The sequence below is a fragment of the Neoarthrinium moseri genome, assembly GCF_022829205.1.
Source record: "Neoarthrinium moseri strain CBS 164.80 chromosome Unknown scaffold95_Wmoseri_CBS_16480, whole genome shotgun sequence".
NCBI classification, from domain to species: domain Eukaryota; kingdom Fungi; phylum Ascomycota; class Sordariomycetes; order Amphisphaeriales; family Apiosporaceae; genus Neoarthrinium; species Neoarthrinium moseri.
Genome location: NW_026055209.1, coordinates 91,621 through 109,891, shown reverse-complemented (window position 1 = coordinate 109,891; position 18,271 = coordinate 91,621). Strand labels below are relative to the sequence as shown.

General features: G+C 51.3%; 7 protein-coding genes across 7 annotated transcripts; 4 read left to right on the top strand and 3 right to left on the bottom strand.

The window, feature by feature from the left end:
- Positions 1-82: 82 nt before the first annotated feature.
- On the bottom strand, positions 83-1,084 carry JN550_012831 (uncharacterized protein; the record flags this gene model as incomplete). The annotated part of the gene is made up of 4 exons (XM_049311349.1): positions 83-88; positions 155-436; positions 516-741; positions 792-1,084. The coding sequence occupies 4 exons, from the start codon at positions 1,082-1,084 to the stop codon at positions 83-85; spliced, it is 807 nt and encodes a 268-aa protein (XP_049165232.1).
- Positions 1,085-3,388: 2,304 nt separating this feature from the next.
- Positions 3,389-4,008, top strand: JN550_012830 (uncharacterized protein; the record flags this gene model as incomplete). Its single annotated transcript, XM_049311348.1, has 3 exons — positions 3,389-3,478; positions 3,537-3,743; positions 3,835-4,008. 3 exons carry the CDS (start codon positions 3,389-3,391, stop codon positions 4,006-4,008), a joined length of 471 nt encoding a protein of 156 aa, XP_049165231.1.
- Positions 4,009-5,603: 1,595 nt separating this feature from the next.
- JN550_012829 (uncharacterized protein) lies at positions 5,604-7,094 on the bottom strand (the record flags this gene model as incomplete). Its single annotated transcript, XM_049311347.1, has 4 exons — positions 5,604-5,628; positions 5,694-6,391; positions 6,436-6,996; positions 7,071-7,094. The coding sequence occupies 4 exons, from the start codon at positions 7,092-7,094 to the stop codon at positions 5,604-5,606; spliced, it is 1,308 nt and encodes a 435-aa protein (XP_049165230.1).
- A 237-nt stretch (positions 7,095-7,331) lies between these two features.
- JN550_012828 (uncharacterized protein) lies at positions 7,332-9,821 on the top strand (the record flags this gene model as incomplete). The annotated part of the gene is made up of 2 exons (XM_049311346.1): positions 7,332-8,429; positions 8,529-9,821. The coding sequence occupies 2 exons, from the start codon at positions 7,332-7,334 to the stop codon at positions 9,819-9,821; spliced, it is 2,391 nt and encodes a 796-aa protein (XP_049165229.1).
- A 570-nt stretch (positions 9,822-10,391) lies between these two features.
- JN550_012827 (uncharacterized protein) lies at positions 10,392-12,333 on the top strand (the record flags this gene model as incomplete). The annotated part of the gene is made up of 3 exons (XM_049311345.1): positions 10,392-10,588; positions 10,643-12,145; positions 12,240-12,333. 3 exons carry the CDS (start codon positions 10,392-10,394, stop codon positions 12,331-12,333), a joined length of 1,794 nt encoding a protein of 597 aa, XP_049165228.1.
- Positions 12,334-13,022: 689 nt separating this feature from the next.
- Positions 13,023-14,198, bottom strand: JN550_012826 (uncharacterized protein; the record flags this gene model as incomplete). The annotated part of the gene is made up of 1 exon (XM_049311344.1): positions 13,023-14,198. One exon carries the CDS (start codon positions 14,196-14,198, stop codon positions 13,023-13,025), a length of 1,176 nt encoding a protein of 391 aa, XP_049165227.1.
- Positions 14,199-14,827: 629 nt separating this feature from the next.
- JN550_012825 (uncharacterized protein) lies at positions 14,828-16,590 on the top strand (the record flags this gene model as incomplete). The annotated part of the gene is made up of 7 exons (XM_049311343.1): positions 14,828-14,989; positions 15,056-15,181; positions 15,243-15,518; positions 15,570-15,763; positions 16,037-16,167; positions 16,222-16,443; positions 16,502-16,590. The coding sequence occupies 7 exons, from the start codon at positions 14,828-14,830 to the stop codon at positions 16,588-16,590; spliced, it is 1,200 nt and encodes a 399-aa protein (XP_049165226.1).
- Between the last annotated feature and the right edge of the window lie 1,681 nt (positions 16,591-18,271).

The window sequence follows — 18,271 nt, the reverse complement described above, 5'->3', positions numbered from 1 at the left end:
AACTGAATGGATTGGGGGGATTACTCTCCTCGAACATCGTCGTTACATTGCAATGTTGCCCTGAATTGACATGGCGGATTTGTCAGATCTGTAGATCGATATATGTTCAATCGTTCAATGGAGCTGAAGAAGATCTATGATGCAAACAGCTTACGTAATTATCAAATAGACTGAGATAAGAGCTCGAAACCACGAAAGAGTCTATACTTTGACAGTTGCGCGACGCATACGAAGCGTTCAAACCCCCAACAATACTGTGGAACTCGGGCACACCACCAGGCTTGCGGGTCGACGCAGAGAATGACTGACGACTCCTCATCGCCGTAGTCGCAATATTCTCTGCCCCAGTATCCAAGAACGATGCCAAGGCATCGGCCAGCTCTTCATTCCACTCCACACCCACAATCTCAGCGGTGTGCAGCAGCTCAGTGAGTGACTGAAGTCAAACTAATGTTTGCCATATGATAACTCTAACAACATGTCGAGGACATAGCGCCTTCAACGTCCTTTCAAACCTTATTCAATCGGACATTCATCGGCGGCTTCGGGTCTTCTTGCCAGTTACGAAGAGGGCGCAACAGCCACAAGTCATACACGGCATACCCAATCATGGATATAAACAGACAGAAACTCGTGATAGCTGTGGAAGTGATCGCAGTCGCGGACCAGTTGCCGTCCTGCGCTGTGGATATGTTGAGCAGCGTTGTAATAAGACCGAGGGAGGAATTTGCCAAGAGTGGCCTATATTCGTCAGTCGATGTTGATCTTCATTGGACCGTGGAAGGCCTTACAGAATAATTCGATTAAGAGCCCAGATATAGTTCCCTTTCCAGATCCACCAAATGTAGCCCGGTGCTGCCGTGGAGACTACGAAGAGAAGTAAAGCAATAGCTAGAAGAGGGGGGTTTCTTAATGCTTCCGAAACAGGTTCGCTTCCCTCTAGGGTGTGGTTCAATGCTTCAGAACGGCTTAAGGATGTAAATGTCGAGGGAAACACTATGAACCCCGCAAGGAGTAGCCAGACAAACACCTTGGTGGCCATGGTCCAGTACCAAGGAACGGCATGATCATTTTCAATGAGCATCTTCACATATGCTAGACGGCGCTGGCGGCGAGAGCACGCCTGAGACGGATGAGTAGGTGACATTATCAGCTGTATAAAGGCATGATCAGATGAACGTGAATTTGATCAGGAGTTGGGTTACGATGGTCATTTATATTGCGTTCTCTACAATGGCCACTTCTACTTTTGGACGAAGATATTGAAGACTTGAATCTGGCTCCAAGTGGAAGGGCTCTCGTATCGCGAGCGGCGGGCCTAATAGAACTTCCTAATTGAACGCTCTTGGAATACATAGTGCAATACGAGTCAAATTATGGCCAAAAAAAAAAGATCTATATCTTGGCGATTTGATTGTCTGAGATACAGTCTCCTTGAATTTGAGGTATAAAGATATCACTGCCCATGCACTACTATATCCCAATTCGACGCACTACTATATTCTATAGGAAGTCTTGCCGGGACGGTAATGCCTTGCCGGTCTATCTCCATACAAGTACGTCGTAGGCGACGGTTGCTCTACATTGAAACACCTGATGTGCTACAGCAACCAAGAGCCTACCGACCACCTACTCCTTTCCCATCACCATTCAGAGGTGCAGGCAGAGCTTATCTCTCCGATACAAAAAACCGAAAGCGAAGCTCACGTGATACTCAAGTTAATTTCAAAGCACCCAATGTCACGGGGATCGGCGCGGACAGTATAGGCGGTCGTACAACAGTCTATTCTCTACGGTTCTGTCAGGGTTACGGGTAACTCTATTGACAAGACGTAGCTCGAAGAGCTACATCTTCAGTTTGGGCGGAGACAGTGAAGATATCGTCGGTCTGCGGGTCCACATCGGTCCACCCGGGCCGCCCACAGCTGGCGCCTGGGGTCCATCTACTTCCTGCCTATAGGCAGGGTCCAGCGCCGTGACACCCAAGACAGATCACGATGAAATACTTTATGACCGACTTGGGCGAAAAGTCCAACAGACTTCAAGGCACAGCTCCAGGGATGGTTGGCACTTGAAGTCCCGGTACCAAGCCATCGTGCACGAGCTCCGAAAGAACCTGCAGATTGCAGTACAGAATACGGCAATCGAGACAAGATCCGGGAAGCCTGGAAGATACAGGTGACGATGAGAGCATTGTGATAAGAGAGAGATGTGAAACAAGGAAAAACTCAACAATTGACAGGAGCCCGTGGACATAGGTCCCAGAGGCAAGCGTCGAAGTACTACGCAGTATCATATGGGTATCAAATGGGTAGCGAATAGCACCAACTAGTGTATATCATGTACATACCAAGGGCTCATAGGGAGGAGAACGAACTCGAAAGCCTTGACTGATTATATAGGCGGCTATTTAACAGACGCCACGGCATATGTATACATACACTAGCAGCCATGATCCGTACAGCTCTTCGAATTTTCCAATACGCATTGTGTTAGAGACGTTCGAAGAACCTTGATATTTCCCCCCTTCGATTCCAGAGTGCGTGGAGGAGGTATAACTCAGGCCTGTACCCAACAGTCGACGGTCGACATAGACGTCTCCGTCGACTGTCGACTGTCGACTTCAAGATTTCGTCGAACATCGACTAGTCCGTCGACTGTCGATTAAGGAATGCCAAGACTTTTAGCGCACTAGCACAGACTTGAACAAGGCTCTCAATGAACACCCAGAGACTTGGTACTTCAAATATGTACCCAACACGCAAAAGCTCACCTACAGTAATGAGGACCCGGCTTGGTGGATTCAATTGAATGCCGCCGACGCCGGCACGCTTCAGAGCTGGGCCCCAGAGAACCATGATCGGCAGTGGATTGTTGCCTTCGCCAAAGAGAACTGGAAGCACGACTTCGAAGGCTGGCAGCGGCTTTGTGTCCACTGGTGCATTGAGTGGGACCGCAATATCATATACGACGCGAAGGCAGAACATACAGCGGTCTTGCAGCCGGAACAAATGGCGCAGCTTCGCAAGTGTCTTGGGGATCAGAAACGGGCCTCAAGTTCGCAACACAGGCCACCTAGGCGCAGACGACGTGTCGAAAGAGGTTTGCACAGGAAGCTCTGGCTTAAAAAAAACTAGGGAGCTAAACACGTCATGACGAGAACAAGAAATTTGGTCCAATTGCCCTCCTAGTTCACCCATTCGTGATCAAAAATGTAGCTCCCGCAGCGTTCTCGTAGTTCCGTGCTCAGAAGCCCTTCGTCGACCCTTGCATCCTCCGTACAGGGGCGTCCATGCCAGTGTAAGAGCCACTGGATCGACCCTGCTTTGAATCAAGCAATAATCCCGTTCTAGCTGCTGCGACACTCCCTGACGGAGAGCATTGTCCCATGGGGGATGCTACACAGCTTGTGTTCATCGATCACACTACAGAGCACGTTCAGCTTGCCCAATGGGCAAAAGCCAAGGCAGAACACCCGGTAAGTACAACAAAATCAGTTCGTTCAAAGAAGGAAAGATCCTGACCACCAAAATTAGCTCCTGTATTCTGCGACCGAAAACGGTATCCAGGACCCCTGGTATGGAGCCTATAGCATGAGGTTGAAGAATGGGCCCTTGTGGACAGAGCCCAAGCAGCTGGCTGCGTACATTCCCTTATCAAATTCGAATGCTGTCTTTAGCTATAAAGGTGAAACACCACCTCTAAATACGGACAAGTCAGTGAATTGGGCCGCTATGAACCCGGTACGTTGGCGATTTGGGGGTCTTGGTTGGGTGAGGGACAACAAAGGTATCATATCGAAGGATCTGATCGAATTCGTGTTATTAAAGGCAGAGGAAGGGACGGGAAACATACACAAAGAGAAAGGCATCGACTACCAAGGTATTAAGTACATACTTCCTCAAGATCCAGGAGCAGTATCCAAAGTATGAGCCGGCTGTTGTATTTCAAAGGTGGCTTGACCGTTTGGCGGTGTTCAACCAACGGGAACAAGAGGAGGCCATATAGGCATCGATTACCTAGTGCTGCGCCTGTGGAACATACACGCGCACGGAGGAGCTAGGTTGTCCAGCAATCGTATTTGGACCTGCGGGAGATAAACCCCCCTCGTCGCGTGTCTCAATGGCTCGTCTTCCGCCAGCTTTACTTGGCCAATCATAACGCTCTGGGACACAGAACACTTCGTAGCTTCAAGGTGCTGGGGCGATGTGTCATGAGCTGTAGTGATGCCGCCTCCGGTGAGCACACTGGATGCTGCTTGAAAGAGCAGTAGGACGAAGTAGCTGACCTTCTCGTGGTGTCCGGCGTAAGTAGAGTCGATGCGTGTCTGTCGCGTCGGTGTGGTGGGTGTTACGAACATGGCCTCGAAAGGCGGCCGACGCAAGAAGGCGGGGTACCTCGACCAATTACAGCACTAGAAGGTCGGACATCTGGCAAAGAACAAGACGGACAGGCAGGCACAAGGTCACGTGACTGATCAGTGGTGATCAACTGATCAGGGACAAAGGGATCAGGAGAGACAGTCATTACCTCAGTGATCAATCTAAGCATCTATCTTACCCATAGGTGAGGCCTATCAAGCCTTGACGTCTATACTTGTGACTTAGCTCACAGCCCTTTGTTACCTTTACCCTGCTCAGTTCAAGACTATCGACTTTAGTCTATTTGAGATTAACATACCCTGTTAGCATAAACCCCACGTACCTATATTCTATCTACGGTTTATCCTAGAAAGCATATTCGTCACATCTTGCTCGTGTGCTATCTAGATTCAGGGGTAAAGTGCTATAGGGTAGATTCGTGATAGGATACGTTTTTTCGTTTTCCAGCTTTTCGGTATAAAATAAACCAGGTCGCCAACTCTTCATCGTTTATTTATAATTCGAAGCTTAGGGTTAGATTAGGGTGTATTTACTATGAAAAACTAGCTTTCTTGCTCGTGTGCTAGGGTGCTATAGGGTAAATTCGTGATAGGTACGTTTTTTCGTTTTCCAGCTGTTTGGTATAAAATAAACTAGGTCGCCAACTCTTCATCCTCTATTTGTAACTCAAACAAAAATCAGAAATAAACCAAAACACAAAAAATAACAGGAAAAGACCTAGGAGAAATAAGAAATAAGCGTCGTGCTTTTTGGGTGGGAATGGCGGATCTAATCGACGCGGCGGAGTGTTATGGATTGCATTGGTTAATGTGGCTGGTGTGGTTGTTTCCCCACCCTCACCTGTAAATAGCAAACGCCATGGCTGTGGAGGGAGCTCTCTCTCTCTCCTCCCCAGCTTTAGATTTTTCGCAATATTGCAGGATTTGCAGCTGAGCCTCAATTCGCCTGTGGTGCCGTGACAGTGGGGTCTTGCTGCATATTCTCTTTCTAGATCGCCTACTAAATATTCTTGAGGATGGCTACCTAGCCTTGTGGGCTACCGCGATCAGTGGACCTCCAAGAACTAGAACAAACACAAAGGTTCAAGAATTATAAAGCCAAGTATATTCGAAATTGGGCCCTTGGACACTCCTTTGCAAAGTTATGAAAATTATAGGTCATCGAGAAAAGGAAGCCCTGAGCTTCAACACTGAAAAGCGCAAGATAAGAACTCGTCCAGTGTCACAACCAAGGACTATAGAAGACCCTAGTATAGCGGAATATACTGGTCGATAACTTGCAGGAAGCCATAAAATGTACTTGCTATCATACGTAATCCATGAACGGCTGTGGTCAATGCCTAAGCCCACACAACTAGGAGCGCTTAAACAGGAGTCTTTGGCGTCTCCTGTGATATAAGTGGCGTAATCTCCAAGTTGAGATTCCGTTTGTGAGAAGGAGCTGGTCTGGAGACGAAAGGCTCCAATATCAGTTAGAATTTTGTCGCCTAGAGGAGTAAACTCTAAAAGTCGCGGGGCAGTTCTGATTTCCAGCGTCTGCTGCAGCGCGCCCGTGTCGGCGGCCCAGATCCGCACCGTCTTGTCCAGCGACGCCGACGCCACCTGCCGGCCGTCCGGCGAGAACGCGACCGAAAGGACCGCGGAAGTGTGGCCCTCGAGCGTCTGCTGCAGCGCGCCCGTATCGGCGGCCCAGATCCGCACCGTCTTGTCGACCGACGTCGACGCCACCTGCCGGCCGTCCGGCGAGAACGCGACCGAGCTGACCATGGAAGTGTGGCCCTCGAGCGTCTGCTGCAGCGCGCTCCAATGTCTTTCTGCTTGCGGTCTTAGTGCTAACCATTCCGGCTCTTCTCGTTGGAAGAGCTTTCTAATAATACTCTCGCAGGGGCTAAAGACAAGCGCCGTAACGTAGGTCTGAAGAGGGTACTGGCCAATAATGGGTCCGTGATATTGTGAAAACCGTAAGGCATCCTTAATAAGGCCTACTAAAGTCCCAGTTTGATTACAGTTCTAGGTATGTTAGCTATAAGTTGCTAAAGAGAAATGGGACGTACCTTAGTATATTGGTAGAGTTTTGCTAATGCAGGAACACTACTCGTAGTACGGATCAAGCTCAGAGCTTCCAACCAATAAAGGTACTTTTGCTCTAGGAATCGCTGGACAGACTCTCTATAGTCGCCATGCAATCCTCCGTCGATAAGATGGTCAACCCAAAATATACAAGAGTATATCAATGGGAGTAGAGGATCGAGAGAAGCAGATGGAACCTCGTTAACAGACACACCTGGCTCCCGCAGATTGCAGGTATCCCTATGGAGTTGTTGGTAGAGGGCTGTGATTGATGCTTCGAAGATGGAGAAGTGTTTCCTTTCCCTGCCGTGAGGGAAGATAAGGCCGTCTGCATCTTTGAACAAAAAGTCTTTAGCAGATTGGTGAACGAAGTAGATAGTGTTGTCCCTAACAGCCAAAAAGGAGCCACAGAACCGAACGACCTCCTCCAACTCGTCGAGACTGTCGAGAGACTCTGGCCCAAGGAGAACATTGAGCCCGAGCACAGGGGAACGACGCCATTCAGGACGGAGCCGGGGCAGGGCGATCTTGATTGGAGTATCCGGCTATGTCTAGCGTGCATTTCATAAGGAGTATCCTGGGATGTGTCCGTGGGGGAGGAAGCTAGCCAAGTGAGCACGTAATAGCTAGAACAGAGCTCCATTTTAAGCCGCTGCTTCGGGAAAGCACACATTCTTCCTTGGATGATACGCCCCGTCTAAGCAGCGGCCGGTACCCCACAACTAGCACCCCTGGGATCCCACTAGGCGTTTCACTTAAAGCCGAACGAGGCTCCCACTAAAGCCGAACACGGCATTTATTCGCAGTCGTTTCTCCTTATAGCGACCGGCAGCTGCCCCGTCTTGCCCTTAAGCATTGCGAAGTGTCCCCGTCGTCCCACATGGCGTCACCCCCTGCGCAAGACGGCGATGAAGAACAAACCGAAGCCGCCAGGCTGTTCCAATGTTCCTACTGCCAGGCTCAATTCCACCGGGCGGACCACCTGGTCCGCCACGTGCGGAAGCACACCAAGCAGCGCCCATACATATGCTCCTACTGTGGTAAATGCTTCAGCCGCCGGGATCTGGTCAAGAGGCATGAAGAGGCGCACGAGGTCAATGGGCCAGTTGATCTGGTGGCGCTGTCCCGCATGCCAGAGCGCGTCGGCCAGGCCTGCCTGCGGTGCGCTGCCAAGAAGGCCAAATGCTCAGAAGAGAAGCCATGTCGCAGATGCGTCGATAGTGGCAACCTCTGTGAGTACGAGCAGTCCGGCGCGAGTACTCGGGTCGTGCCTATGATTCAACAGCAACCGCCCCGGCAAGGAGCACCTGAAGGCGGGCAACTGGAGTCTCCAGTCATGAACATCGGTAGTGTGACGACCTCGGCCCCATCGCTGGAGCTGGGTACATCCACGGAGGGCTACGATGAAGTCCCTAATTTGTCCGACTTCTCAACCCTCGTGCCGTCATCGACGGCCGAGATCTCGTTTGGGACGCACTGGGACATGCATACTATTGACTTGTCGATTATCCAACAATCCTTCCTTCCCCAAGCCGCCCCGCAGGACCTCGTGTCCTACCCGATGCTTTCCAACGCAGGATCATGGGACCCGGAGCCGTCAGACAATTCTGAGATAGAGCACCCGAATCTGGCCCTAAGGGAACCGGTGCCGGACAACGGGCATGCAAGGATGGCATGTTCTACGCCGTCCTTGTCAACAGGATCTCGCGACAAGATCCTCCATATGATCTTGGGGGTCACTTCACCCGCCAACGCCTCTGGCATATTGAGTTCTTTCCCCTCTGTCGAGGCCCTAAATAACATGATCGGGTTGTTCGTGAGGCGAAGCAACAGGTCCTATATCGACGACTTCATCCACCTTCCGACTCTGCGACTTGACGAACAGGAGCCTGAGCTCTTGGCTATGTTGGCCGCTATGGGCGCGCTGGAAGCAAACACGCCGGCCCTTCGCAAGTTCGGTTACGCGATGCAGGAGATTGTACGTGTATCCACCTTCAGAAAGGTATGGAATTAGCGAGCAACCCCCCCCCCCCCCAATCTTCCTCATTGCGCCTGCTAATCATCTGCACCATGTCAGTGGGAGGAAAGCCACCAGTCCATGCGCAACATTTCCATCTGCCAGGCTTTTCTTTTGCAGCAATACATCGCCACGTATAGCGCAGTCAAACGCAAAATCATGCTCGCAGCTGCCTGCTCCAAGTGTCTATCCTTGTTTATTCGCATCGGGAGCCATGAGACGGAAGCGGTGGGTGTTCTCCAACCTGATCATCTGGACATCGAATCAGACGAAGACCTCGTCAGGGCATGGTACAGATGGAGTAAGACGGAATCCCGGCGAAGGCTGATCTATACAGCGTATATCATGGACGCCCACTCATCAATGGCGCACGGGCAACAGGCCGTATACTCTTTTCTTGATATCGAGGTACCACCTCCTCAGCCGGCATACATATGGCAAGCGGCAACGCCACGAAGATGGAGGGAAGCCCGGTCCACTTACCAACAATCCCTGAACACGATTCCGCTGTCTATTCCATTGCAAGCTACAATTTTCGACCCGACGATTCTCGTCTCACGCGAATCGCAAATTGATTCCGACTTTGGCATGCTTGCGTTTCTCGGTGGAATCTGGGGATTTGTCAAAGAGTGCAGTCAGCTTGCGAACCCAAGATTCGACCGAGGAGTCTGGAGCTCTCTCCTACTTGGTTCTCGTCAAGCGGAGATTGCGTCAGTCCTACAAGTGGTAGGTCCCAAAATCGCCTCCGGGACAACTTCGTTAGGTGTGAAGATGCTGCACACTGTCCTGTCAATGCATATCTATGCCTCGGCGACTCATCTGCACATGTACCCACGAACCCAGGCCTCTGCGCTTCCATCATCCTCGGAGGCTGCTGGAAATTGGCTTGATAGCGCTGACTGCCGTCCTGCCTTGTGGCTGGCGGGCCGTGTACTGCGTGTCGCTAGGAAATTTTCACAAGGTATGCTCCGTGATATTTACGCCGTTTCTGTTTTCCAAGCAGCGACCGTGCTTTGGTATTACGGACATTTATCAGGGGCTCATGCAAGAAGCTCGTCGGTGCACCAACCGCGATCAGTTGTGGCCTTAGATGCAGATGAGACCACCGAGATGGACGTAAAGCGGAAAAATTCGGAGCCTGCTTTGCTCGGGCTCGGGAAGACAGCGATTCGCTTGACCAGTCTGCCATCGATGATGGAGCTTGTTCGGGAAATTCTGCACCAGAACTGGACCGAAGGTTTAATGCCTCAAGGTACCGAGGAAATATGCTTAGCTCTAGAAAATTTGGTGCGGGCATCACAGCCGTCAGAGGCGTACTACCCACTCGGTTTCCCGACCTCAGTGTTTGGATAGTTTAATGCTTATGTGCCATTATATTTCCACCATCTATCGAGGCATGCAATAATGAAGGTAGTTATTGCATCGCTGGTAGGCTCTGGGCGCACTTTGGTGGCAATTGAATTATAAATAAAAGAAATGTGTTCTTCTCTTTTCCCCTATGCTTCCCACTCTCGCTTTAGACAAGCCTCCGAGTATCTCGACGCAGAAATCTTCGAAATAGATTTCACTACCAAGGACATCTATTCCACCCAGTGTGGCTTCGCGTCTCGTGGATCAGGCGCGGTTACTCGCCCGAGGCGACATTGTAATATACAGAAAGGTGGAACGGCCGGGTACCTCCACTACCCGCTCGCTACTCAGCCTAGTCCATCACACACTGCCTTCCTCCACACTCCGCCGGATACCCCGGCAGCCCAATTGCGACAACAGTCATGTGTATCAACGGCGGTCCCCAGTGCCCGTAGGTTCAATTCCCAGCCATCTGGTTCGTACTGTACTATAACTCGAGGCACCCCGTGCACCCAGGGCGTTTGGAGTTGATCATCTCTCCTCTCACGCTTTCCCACTTAACCACTCGCCGCCATGCCTAACCCAATCAAGAACGTTCTGGAGGTCGACAACACCACTTTTACCTACATCTTTGAGAAGAACGTCTCCATTCAGCTCAAGAGCAACAACCGAGGTATCGTGCGTGCCAATGTATACCGTCCAAAAACCTCAAACAAGGTGCCCGTCATTGTCACATACGGACCCTATGGCAAGGATATCCCATATTCGGAGTGAGATCACGGGAGTTGCCTGTGCATCTAAGCCGTGGGCTAACTTGCCAGCAGCTTTCTGAAGCATTCATTTGAGGAGATCAATCCAAAACACCAATCTGTTCATTCTGCCTTTGAGACGCCAGACCCCAGGTTTTGGACCAATGAAGGATACGCTGTCCTCCGTGCCGACGAGATCGGCTGCGGCCAGTCACCTGGTATACTGGACACGATGTCCAAGAACACTACGGATGCCTTCTGTGAGGTCATTGAGTGGGCAGCCGAGCAGCCGTGGTCTAATGGCAAGGTTGGTCTCTTGGGAATCAGCTACTTCGGAGGGAGCCAGTGGCGCGTGGCTGCACGCCGACCCAATGGTCTAGCATGCATGATCCCATACGAAGGCATGTCGGATTACTACAGAGACCGTTCGAGACATGGTGGAATCGCTGCGATGCGCTTCCTGAAATTCTGGTTCAACCGCCAATGCAAGAGCAACCAGTATGGGCTGCCGGGCAAGGCTGCCCGCAACTGGGGACCGGATACCATTGAGGGCGACTTGAGTGAGGAGGAACTAGAGCTCAACCGTCGGGACCAGGCTATTGACAATGGCAATCACTTTTTCCGCGACGAAGACTACTATGCCAGCAAGGAATATAATTTGGAGGACATTGAAGTCCCGCTTCTCTCGGTGGGCAACTGGGGAAATATTGTGGTCCACCTCCGCGGAAACATCTTAGGCTACATGTTTGCAGGCTCCAAGTACAAATTCCTCCGCTTGGGCATGGGCCGACACGACCTGCCGTTCTATGAAGAAGACCACGTCGAGATGCAAAAGAGCTTTCTCAGCGCCTTTCTGAAAGGCAATGACTACAACGGCTGGACCACGGGCAAGCGACCGATTTTGCAGTACTTTTCGCGACGAGGAAACCCTGGTGTTAACAACCCAGAAGCTGAAAGGAGCACGTTCCTTCGAAAGAAGGGTTCAGAGTGGCCGTTGCCCAACACTCAGTATACCAAGTACTACCTCAGTGCGAGCAATACATTGTCGCTGGACCCGCCAAATGTTACCGACACGCCAATCAAGCGCCTTTCGTACGAGGCGCCGAGCACTCCTGAGGACCCCAAGCTCATCCAATTCTGTACTGCACCGTTCGACTCAGAGTTAGAAATCACGGGGCACATAGTTGCGCACTTGAATGTATCGGCAACCTCGTCCCTCGAATACGCTACTGCGCCGAAGGACATTGATCTCTTCTTGACCCTGCGCCATTTCGGCGCCGACGGCAAAGAGATTTTCTACACTGGCACAATCGGCAACGAGTCCCCCGTTGTCAAGGGCTGGCAGCGTGTTAGTCTGCGCAAGGTCAACAAAGACCACCCTCGGCACCGCGAGTGGCTACCTCACCGTGACTATTTCTCGACCGACGTCAAGCCAGTAATTCCGGGAGAGGTCTATCCCATTGACGTCGAAATTTGGCCCACTAACGTCGTTCTGAGCTCTGGATCTAGACTTGTGCTAGAGATCAGCAGCGGCGATACGCAAGGTGTTGGGATATTTGCCCACGACGGAGAAGAAAGGTGCTTGATCCCTATCCTCCCTCCCTCCCTCCCCCTTGCCACTTCTGATACTACAGTCGAACCTCGCATGCTAATGAACATGATTCCCCTCCAGATCGGTCGAAAGATTTGGCGGCTTGAACCATATTCATTTTGCTCCCCACTACCAGAACTGGGTCTCGCTTCCCATTATCCCCCAAAGCGAGTGATTTGAATCCACTGGTTTATTACGGTTTGCCAACCGTCATAAGATCGTAAGAAGCATCAGCCATTCGGGTAAGGGTGGGGCTATCCAGTGATATTGTGCCAGTCTTTTGGCCACGTATGAGATTGAAGTTCAGTCATTTCCTACGATCTCCATGATATAGATCAACTAGTGCCCTTTTCAAGGTGGCGAACCTGATCAGGTAGGATGGGAAACGGTCACGCATGCCGATTCGTGAGATGAGCCCTAGATAGCGGTATTGGAAGAGCTCAACCGCGCACGACACCAGAGGTCTCGTATCAACAAGCTCAGTCACAGAAAACTCCGATCACACATTTCGACGTATAATGTCAAGCCTTCTGCTTTTTTAAACCTTGCGTGCTCATAGCTTACCATGTGGCGCAAAACTATTGTACTATGGAAACAGCAAGGACGCCTGTTATGTACGGTGTCAATTAGCCATTAAGCACTACTCACTACTTTACCTAGCTAGAATGAGACACTCGGACACTTGCCAGACCAGTGGTTCTGCCCATATCGACCCTGTGCACCACTGTTCGGTGATCTGTGACTACCCACTACGCAGTGAACAATGCATCTAACTAGTGGAACAAATATATTACTTATAAGTCAAAGGTAATCTGCGATCTGTCTAGGGGTACAACGCAGTAGAACAGTTGGCAGTTGAACTGATTATTGGTCCACAATAAAGCCGTCCTTATGAGGTCTCATTTCCATCGGCTGAACCAACGGCGGACGGAGTTCGGAAGCATTGTCAAGCAACTTGACTCCCAACCCAGGACCCGATGGGATATTTACAAACCCGTCATGCACTGGTGGCACGTAGTCCACGATATCACTGCCTAGGTGCTTTGAGATCGACGTAAACACGCCGGCCTCGAAACCAGTCGAATACTCCTGTATCGCGAAGTTGGGGATAGAAGCTGCCAGGTGCAAGCAAGCAGAGAGTCCTATTGGGGACAAAGGGTTGTGTGGCACGACCTGCACCTGATGGGCCTCGGCGATGGCAGCCACCTTCTTGGCGCCAGTGATGCCGCCGCACAGGGCTAGGTCGACCCGGACATATTCGACGGCGTTGCGTGCGAGGAGTGCCTGGAACTCGTATATGGTTCCGAAGCGCTCTCCGGTCGCGATCGGCACGGCCAAGCGGTCGGCTACGCGTGCCATGGCATCCGGATTCTCGGGCCTGATGGGGTCCTCGACAAAGAGGGGGTGCGTGTGCGCGATGCCGTTAGAGAAAGTCACGGCCTCGGCCGGGGTCAGGCGTCGGTGCAGCTCGATGAGGAGGTCAACGTTCTCGCCGACGACGCCACGCATCTTCTCCACGTTGGAAATAGCATCGCGCATCTTCTTGATGTGCGTCTTGAAGTACACCTGGTCGTGGCCCTCGTCGAGGAAGGGATTGATGTGACCGAAGGCGGTGAAGCCCGCGTCCATCTTGACTTTACACTCTTCTAGTACCTTGTCGATGGTCCTCTCGTAGATGTGGCAATATACGCGGGCCTTGGTTCGACATGCACCCCCCAGCAGTTCGTAGATGGGCACGCCCAGGGCGCGGGCCTTGATGTCCCACAGGGCGATGTCGATGGCGGAGATGGCCGCGTTAATGGCCATGCCCTGAAAATAGCTGAATCGATGCATGGTGTTCCAGTGGTGCTCAATGGCGGATGCATCCTTGCCGATGAGGTATTCAGCAAATCGCTCGATGGCAGTGCCGGCAGTCTTGATGTGACCCCAGATACCGGCCTCCCCATAGCCAACGATGCAGTCGTCCGTCTCGATACGGCAAAACATGAACTGCCCGATGTGGAGGGCTACCACCGATGCGATCTTACGTTCGCCCGGCATTGTCATTCGTCGTATGGCAGTCTCCCTGGCGTTGGGTACAAGCAAGTATGCGGGCGAGCACAGGCTTTGATGGCAGCGGGCTAGACTAACTATGTACCTGCAGCTTTGAGGCTTTTCGGATCAGGGCAATTGGCTCATTATCTTAGCCTGCCCCCAGGTATCGGCACCTAGTCGAACTGTTGGCTGTAAAACAGCCCCGCAGCCGTTTCGGGCGTCCGGGTCCGGCTCAGGCCGCCGGCCCCGGTTTCTCCAACTACCGGAAGCAGACGCGGCTCTCCACATACCACGAATCCGCAGCGACACAGGGCACCACGTAATTCCATCATCTGATGGAGGCGACCTACCAATAATGGAAAGCCGAGTGGCTCTTAAGAGTGGAACCCGCACATTGCTGTGCCTGGAATGGCCAGGAGATCTCGTGGGAACGGAGCCAACGGCCTAAGTCAAACCAAAACAAGAGGGAATGTATGACCCATAGATCCGCATTCTTCTCGAGATCTCCGCTGGACAGCACGAATTCCATGCCACCGTCAGAGGCTTACACTGGCGCGCCCTTATAGCTCTGTAAGCCCTTCCCTCTTAAATTGTGCATGCACTTCAGTCACGCGGCCACCTTTACGACACACGATATGACCGCTTCTACACCCAAGGGCCAGCCAATCGGGCTACCACCCCGCGAGGCTTTGGCACCGGATGCGGATACGAAGATTCTCAAGGTTGGCATTGTTGGGGCTGGAATCGGTGGCCTGGCGGCTGCAATGACCTTGCTTGCCGACGGGCATGATGTTGAGGTACCACATAACCTACGCCTCTCCAGCTCCTGAAATGCAGTGGCTCATATATAATTCACCGTGCAGATCTTTGAAAGGTCCGAATCCAATGACGAATATGGAGCTGCCATCAGCACGCCTCCGAATTCAACACGCATACTACGCTACTATGGCTTTGACTTTGTTCGGTCTCGTGCCACTCTGGCTCAGAAGGTGAGTTAATCGACGTTCAACATCAAGTGTGATCGCATCGTGACTTACTATCATGCGAAAGTACGTTAATATCGACCCGCGAGATATTTCGCAAAGAGAATCACACGTAGTCGCGGATTTTGAAGAGACGTATGGTGCTCCTTGGTGGTTTTTTCACCGCTCCGACTTGCACAGTGAATTGAAGCGCGTGGCACTGCACCTAGACTCCAGCAAGGGAAATCGCGCCACACTACGACTCAGCAACTTGGTGGTTGACGTCACCACCGATGGTCTCATCACTTTGGCCGATGGAAAGCAGGTGCAAAAGGACCTTGTGGTTGCCGCTGATGGCGTTCGGGTGGGTCCGCCGGTTTGGCACATACTTCCCTGGCTAAATCACCTTGTATAGTCTGCCTTTATTTCAAAGATTCATAACGAGGGCGGCGAGTTGCGTCACCTTATGGACATGGCTCGGTTTCTCATACCTTCAGAACGGCTGGTCGCAGATCCCATATCCGGACCAATTCTCGGAGACGAGGGCCTCGCTTCCATGAGAATTATAGCGAACTCCAAATGCAGTCTGGTATTTTATGGCTGTAGAGGGTACGGCCGTCTTCTACTGTCCGCCGACTATAGGCTAACATACATCAGTGGCGACCTACAAAACTTCGGTTTATTGTACCCCACAGGCTTAGACAATAAAGAAAGTCTGTTACCTCCTCGACTTTCCCTCTTATCTGTGAGGCTATGATGGTTCAGATATTGATCGTCCGACGCGGCAGATACTCGACCCCCTTTGGAGAAGATATTGGAGGATTATGACCCCGCCGTGCAGCACATGTGCAAGTAAGTCACCATGTCCTTTGCAATTGTCAGGGAGCTGATCATGTCGATAAGTCTGGCCGAAAATGTTGGAAGGTGGAAGTTATGCGTCAGGGAACCGCTGCAACACCTAGCCCGAGGTAGGCTGGTCGTCATTGGCGATGCTGCCCATCCTATGCCTCCGGGTTAGTTACCATGTTGTTGTGTGCGTCGCTCTGAGCCCGTCTAACCTGTTCTAGTCCGTGCGCAGGGTGCATCTATGGCAATCGAAGATGCAGGCACACTGGGGGTCCTGTTCTCCTGTATTCGGTCGAGGGGTGACGTTGAGGGTCGACTGCGGCTCTACAACGAACTTCGCGTCAACAGAGTCGCCGCTATACAAACCATGTCAGCTTTTCTTCATTGGGACCCCGATAAGCTTACGGAGAAGCAAGTTGGCTATTTCGAGGGCAATGTTCCCCGTAGGTCTAGTTTGGAACTGGTGAAATTTATATGTACCCTGCTGACCCAGTTGTCCAGTCACACCGGAGGACCTGGAGAATGTGTCTTACAGCCATAATGCTATGGGCCTAGCTTACTCCGCCTTGCAACCTGAAGCTGAGCTTTAGCGCCCCTAAGAAAGTACCCAGGGAGGCCGCTAGAATGGAGGAGACATTTGTTACAAACATGGCCTTAAGAAAAGTCCGGCTAGGAGGGCGGGGCACCCCGACCATCTATGAAAAACTCCCCCCTGACAGCTGGCCGACAACGCTGACAGCCACGGACGGCCTTGGCAGTGGGCCAGGGCGATAGATCATGGGGAACACAGTGATCCAGTAGATCCATGACAAAGGGTCACATTCCAGAATGAGAGCCAGCCAATACCTTAGTAATCAATCTAAGCATCTATCTTACCTATAGGTGAGGCCTAGCAAGCCTCGACGGTTATACTTATGAATCCTTTTTATTATCCATCTCGGAAGCGGGCGCAACTGAGCTCCATTTGAATAAGAAAAAAAAAATAGTAGCTGGGGCAATCTGCAAGATGACGAATAATGTGTCATTCTGTGGCATAAGCCCGCTACCAGCGTCTTGAAGTCTATTACTGAACTATATACATATTCTCAAACGGCGTATCGCAATTATGCGTTCCATCGACATGATTCATAGGAGTCACCAAATGTAAGACCTTGAAGAGCGCATGTCTCAGCTTCACGCTGCCGTTCACCTTCCTCAGTTGGCTTGCTACCGGCTTCCTCGTGCTTTTTTTGAGCTTTCCATTACTTTCATATGCTATTTTCTGGACCTCTTTACACGCCCTCGCTCTCACACATGGCCTCATTCTGTGGATTCGTGGTAGATCGCCAGTGCTACGTAGCCAAAACCTCGGAGCTCGGGGCTTCAACGATCTATCATTGGAGGCTGGCTTCAGCCGAGTTGCACTCGTGGTTAGCGAGTGCTATACAAGGCGATTGTGGACAATTCAAGCTAGCATACACCCCCAACACACGCTCGCACACTTGGGAACACTTCAATTCCACCAACGTCGTATTCCAGCAGCAAAGCTCGAGAGTACTGCAGTGGACAGCGGAAGATCTGGGACTGCCAACAAATACCGAACCTCCTTGTATTGGTAAATTTATTCTCACGATATCAGCCCAATTACAGGATAAGTACTTGATAAGGAATTTGAATTCTACTTATAAGTAAATGGTCGCGGATTTGTTTGGGTCTTGATTATCCAAATGCCGAAGTTATTATGTGTCGAGTTCTGGTGAAAGAACTGAAATTCGTGGGCGAGAAGATATTACCGACTTCAGGAGCTTGCTACTGCGATCCAGTCGTTCGACTCAGCCGGTAACCTGGATGGGGGGTTTGAATATCTATTTTGAACTTTCTTGGCCGTATAAATCTCGATTCAAATCATGATTACGTGTACAATAACTCCATTAAGGGGCATGACGCAGTTTTGAGTCATCGTCTCTTATTGAAGGAGAACCAGATGCACGCATCCAACTATCAGTCAGCTCCTCTTGCTTTTTATCATCGATACCATCAATGTTTTGCGCGCTAAGCGGAAATTCAGTCCACGGATTCACGGTCGAACATGGGGGACTCAAGGCTTGAGGCCGTTGTGCTTAAGTAGGGGGAGTTGACCGTGTTCCACGGCGCTGACAAACAAGGATGGGCCGAGTTAGGTTACGAAGCGAGCCTCTCCCAAAGGGCTTAGTGCCATCTTTGCTGTAGCTGCGCTGGGCTATGCCATCATTGCGACTAACTAAATTCATAGTCCTGGTTGCGGTGTTATGT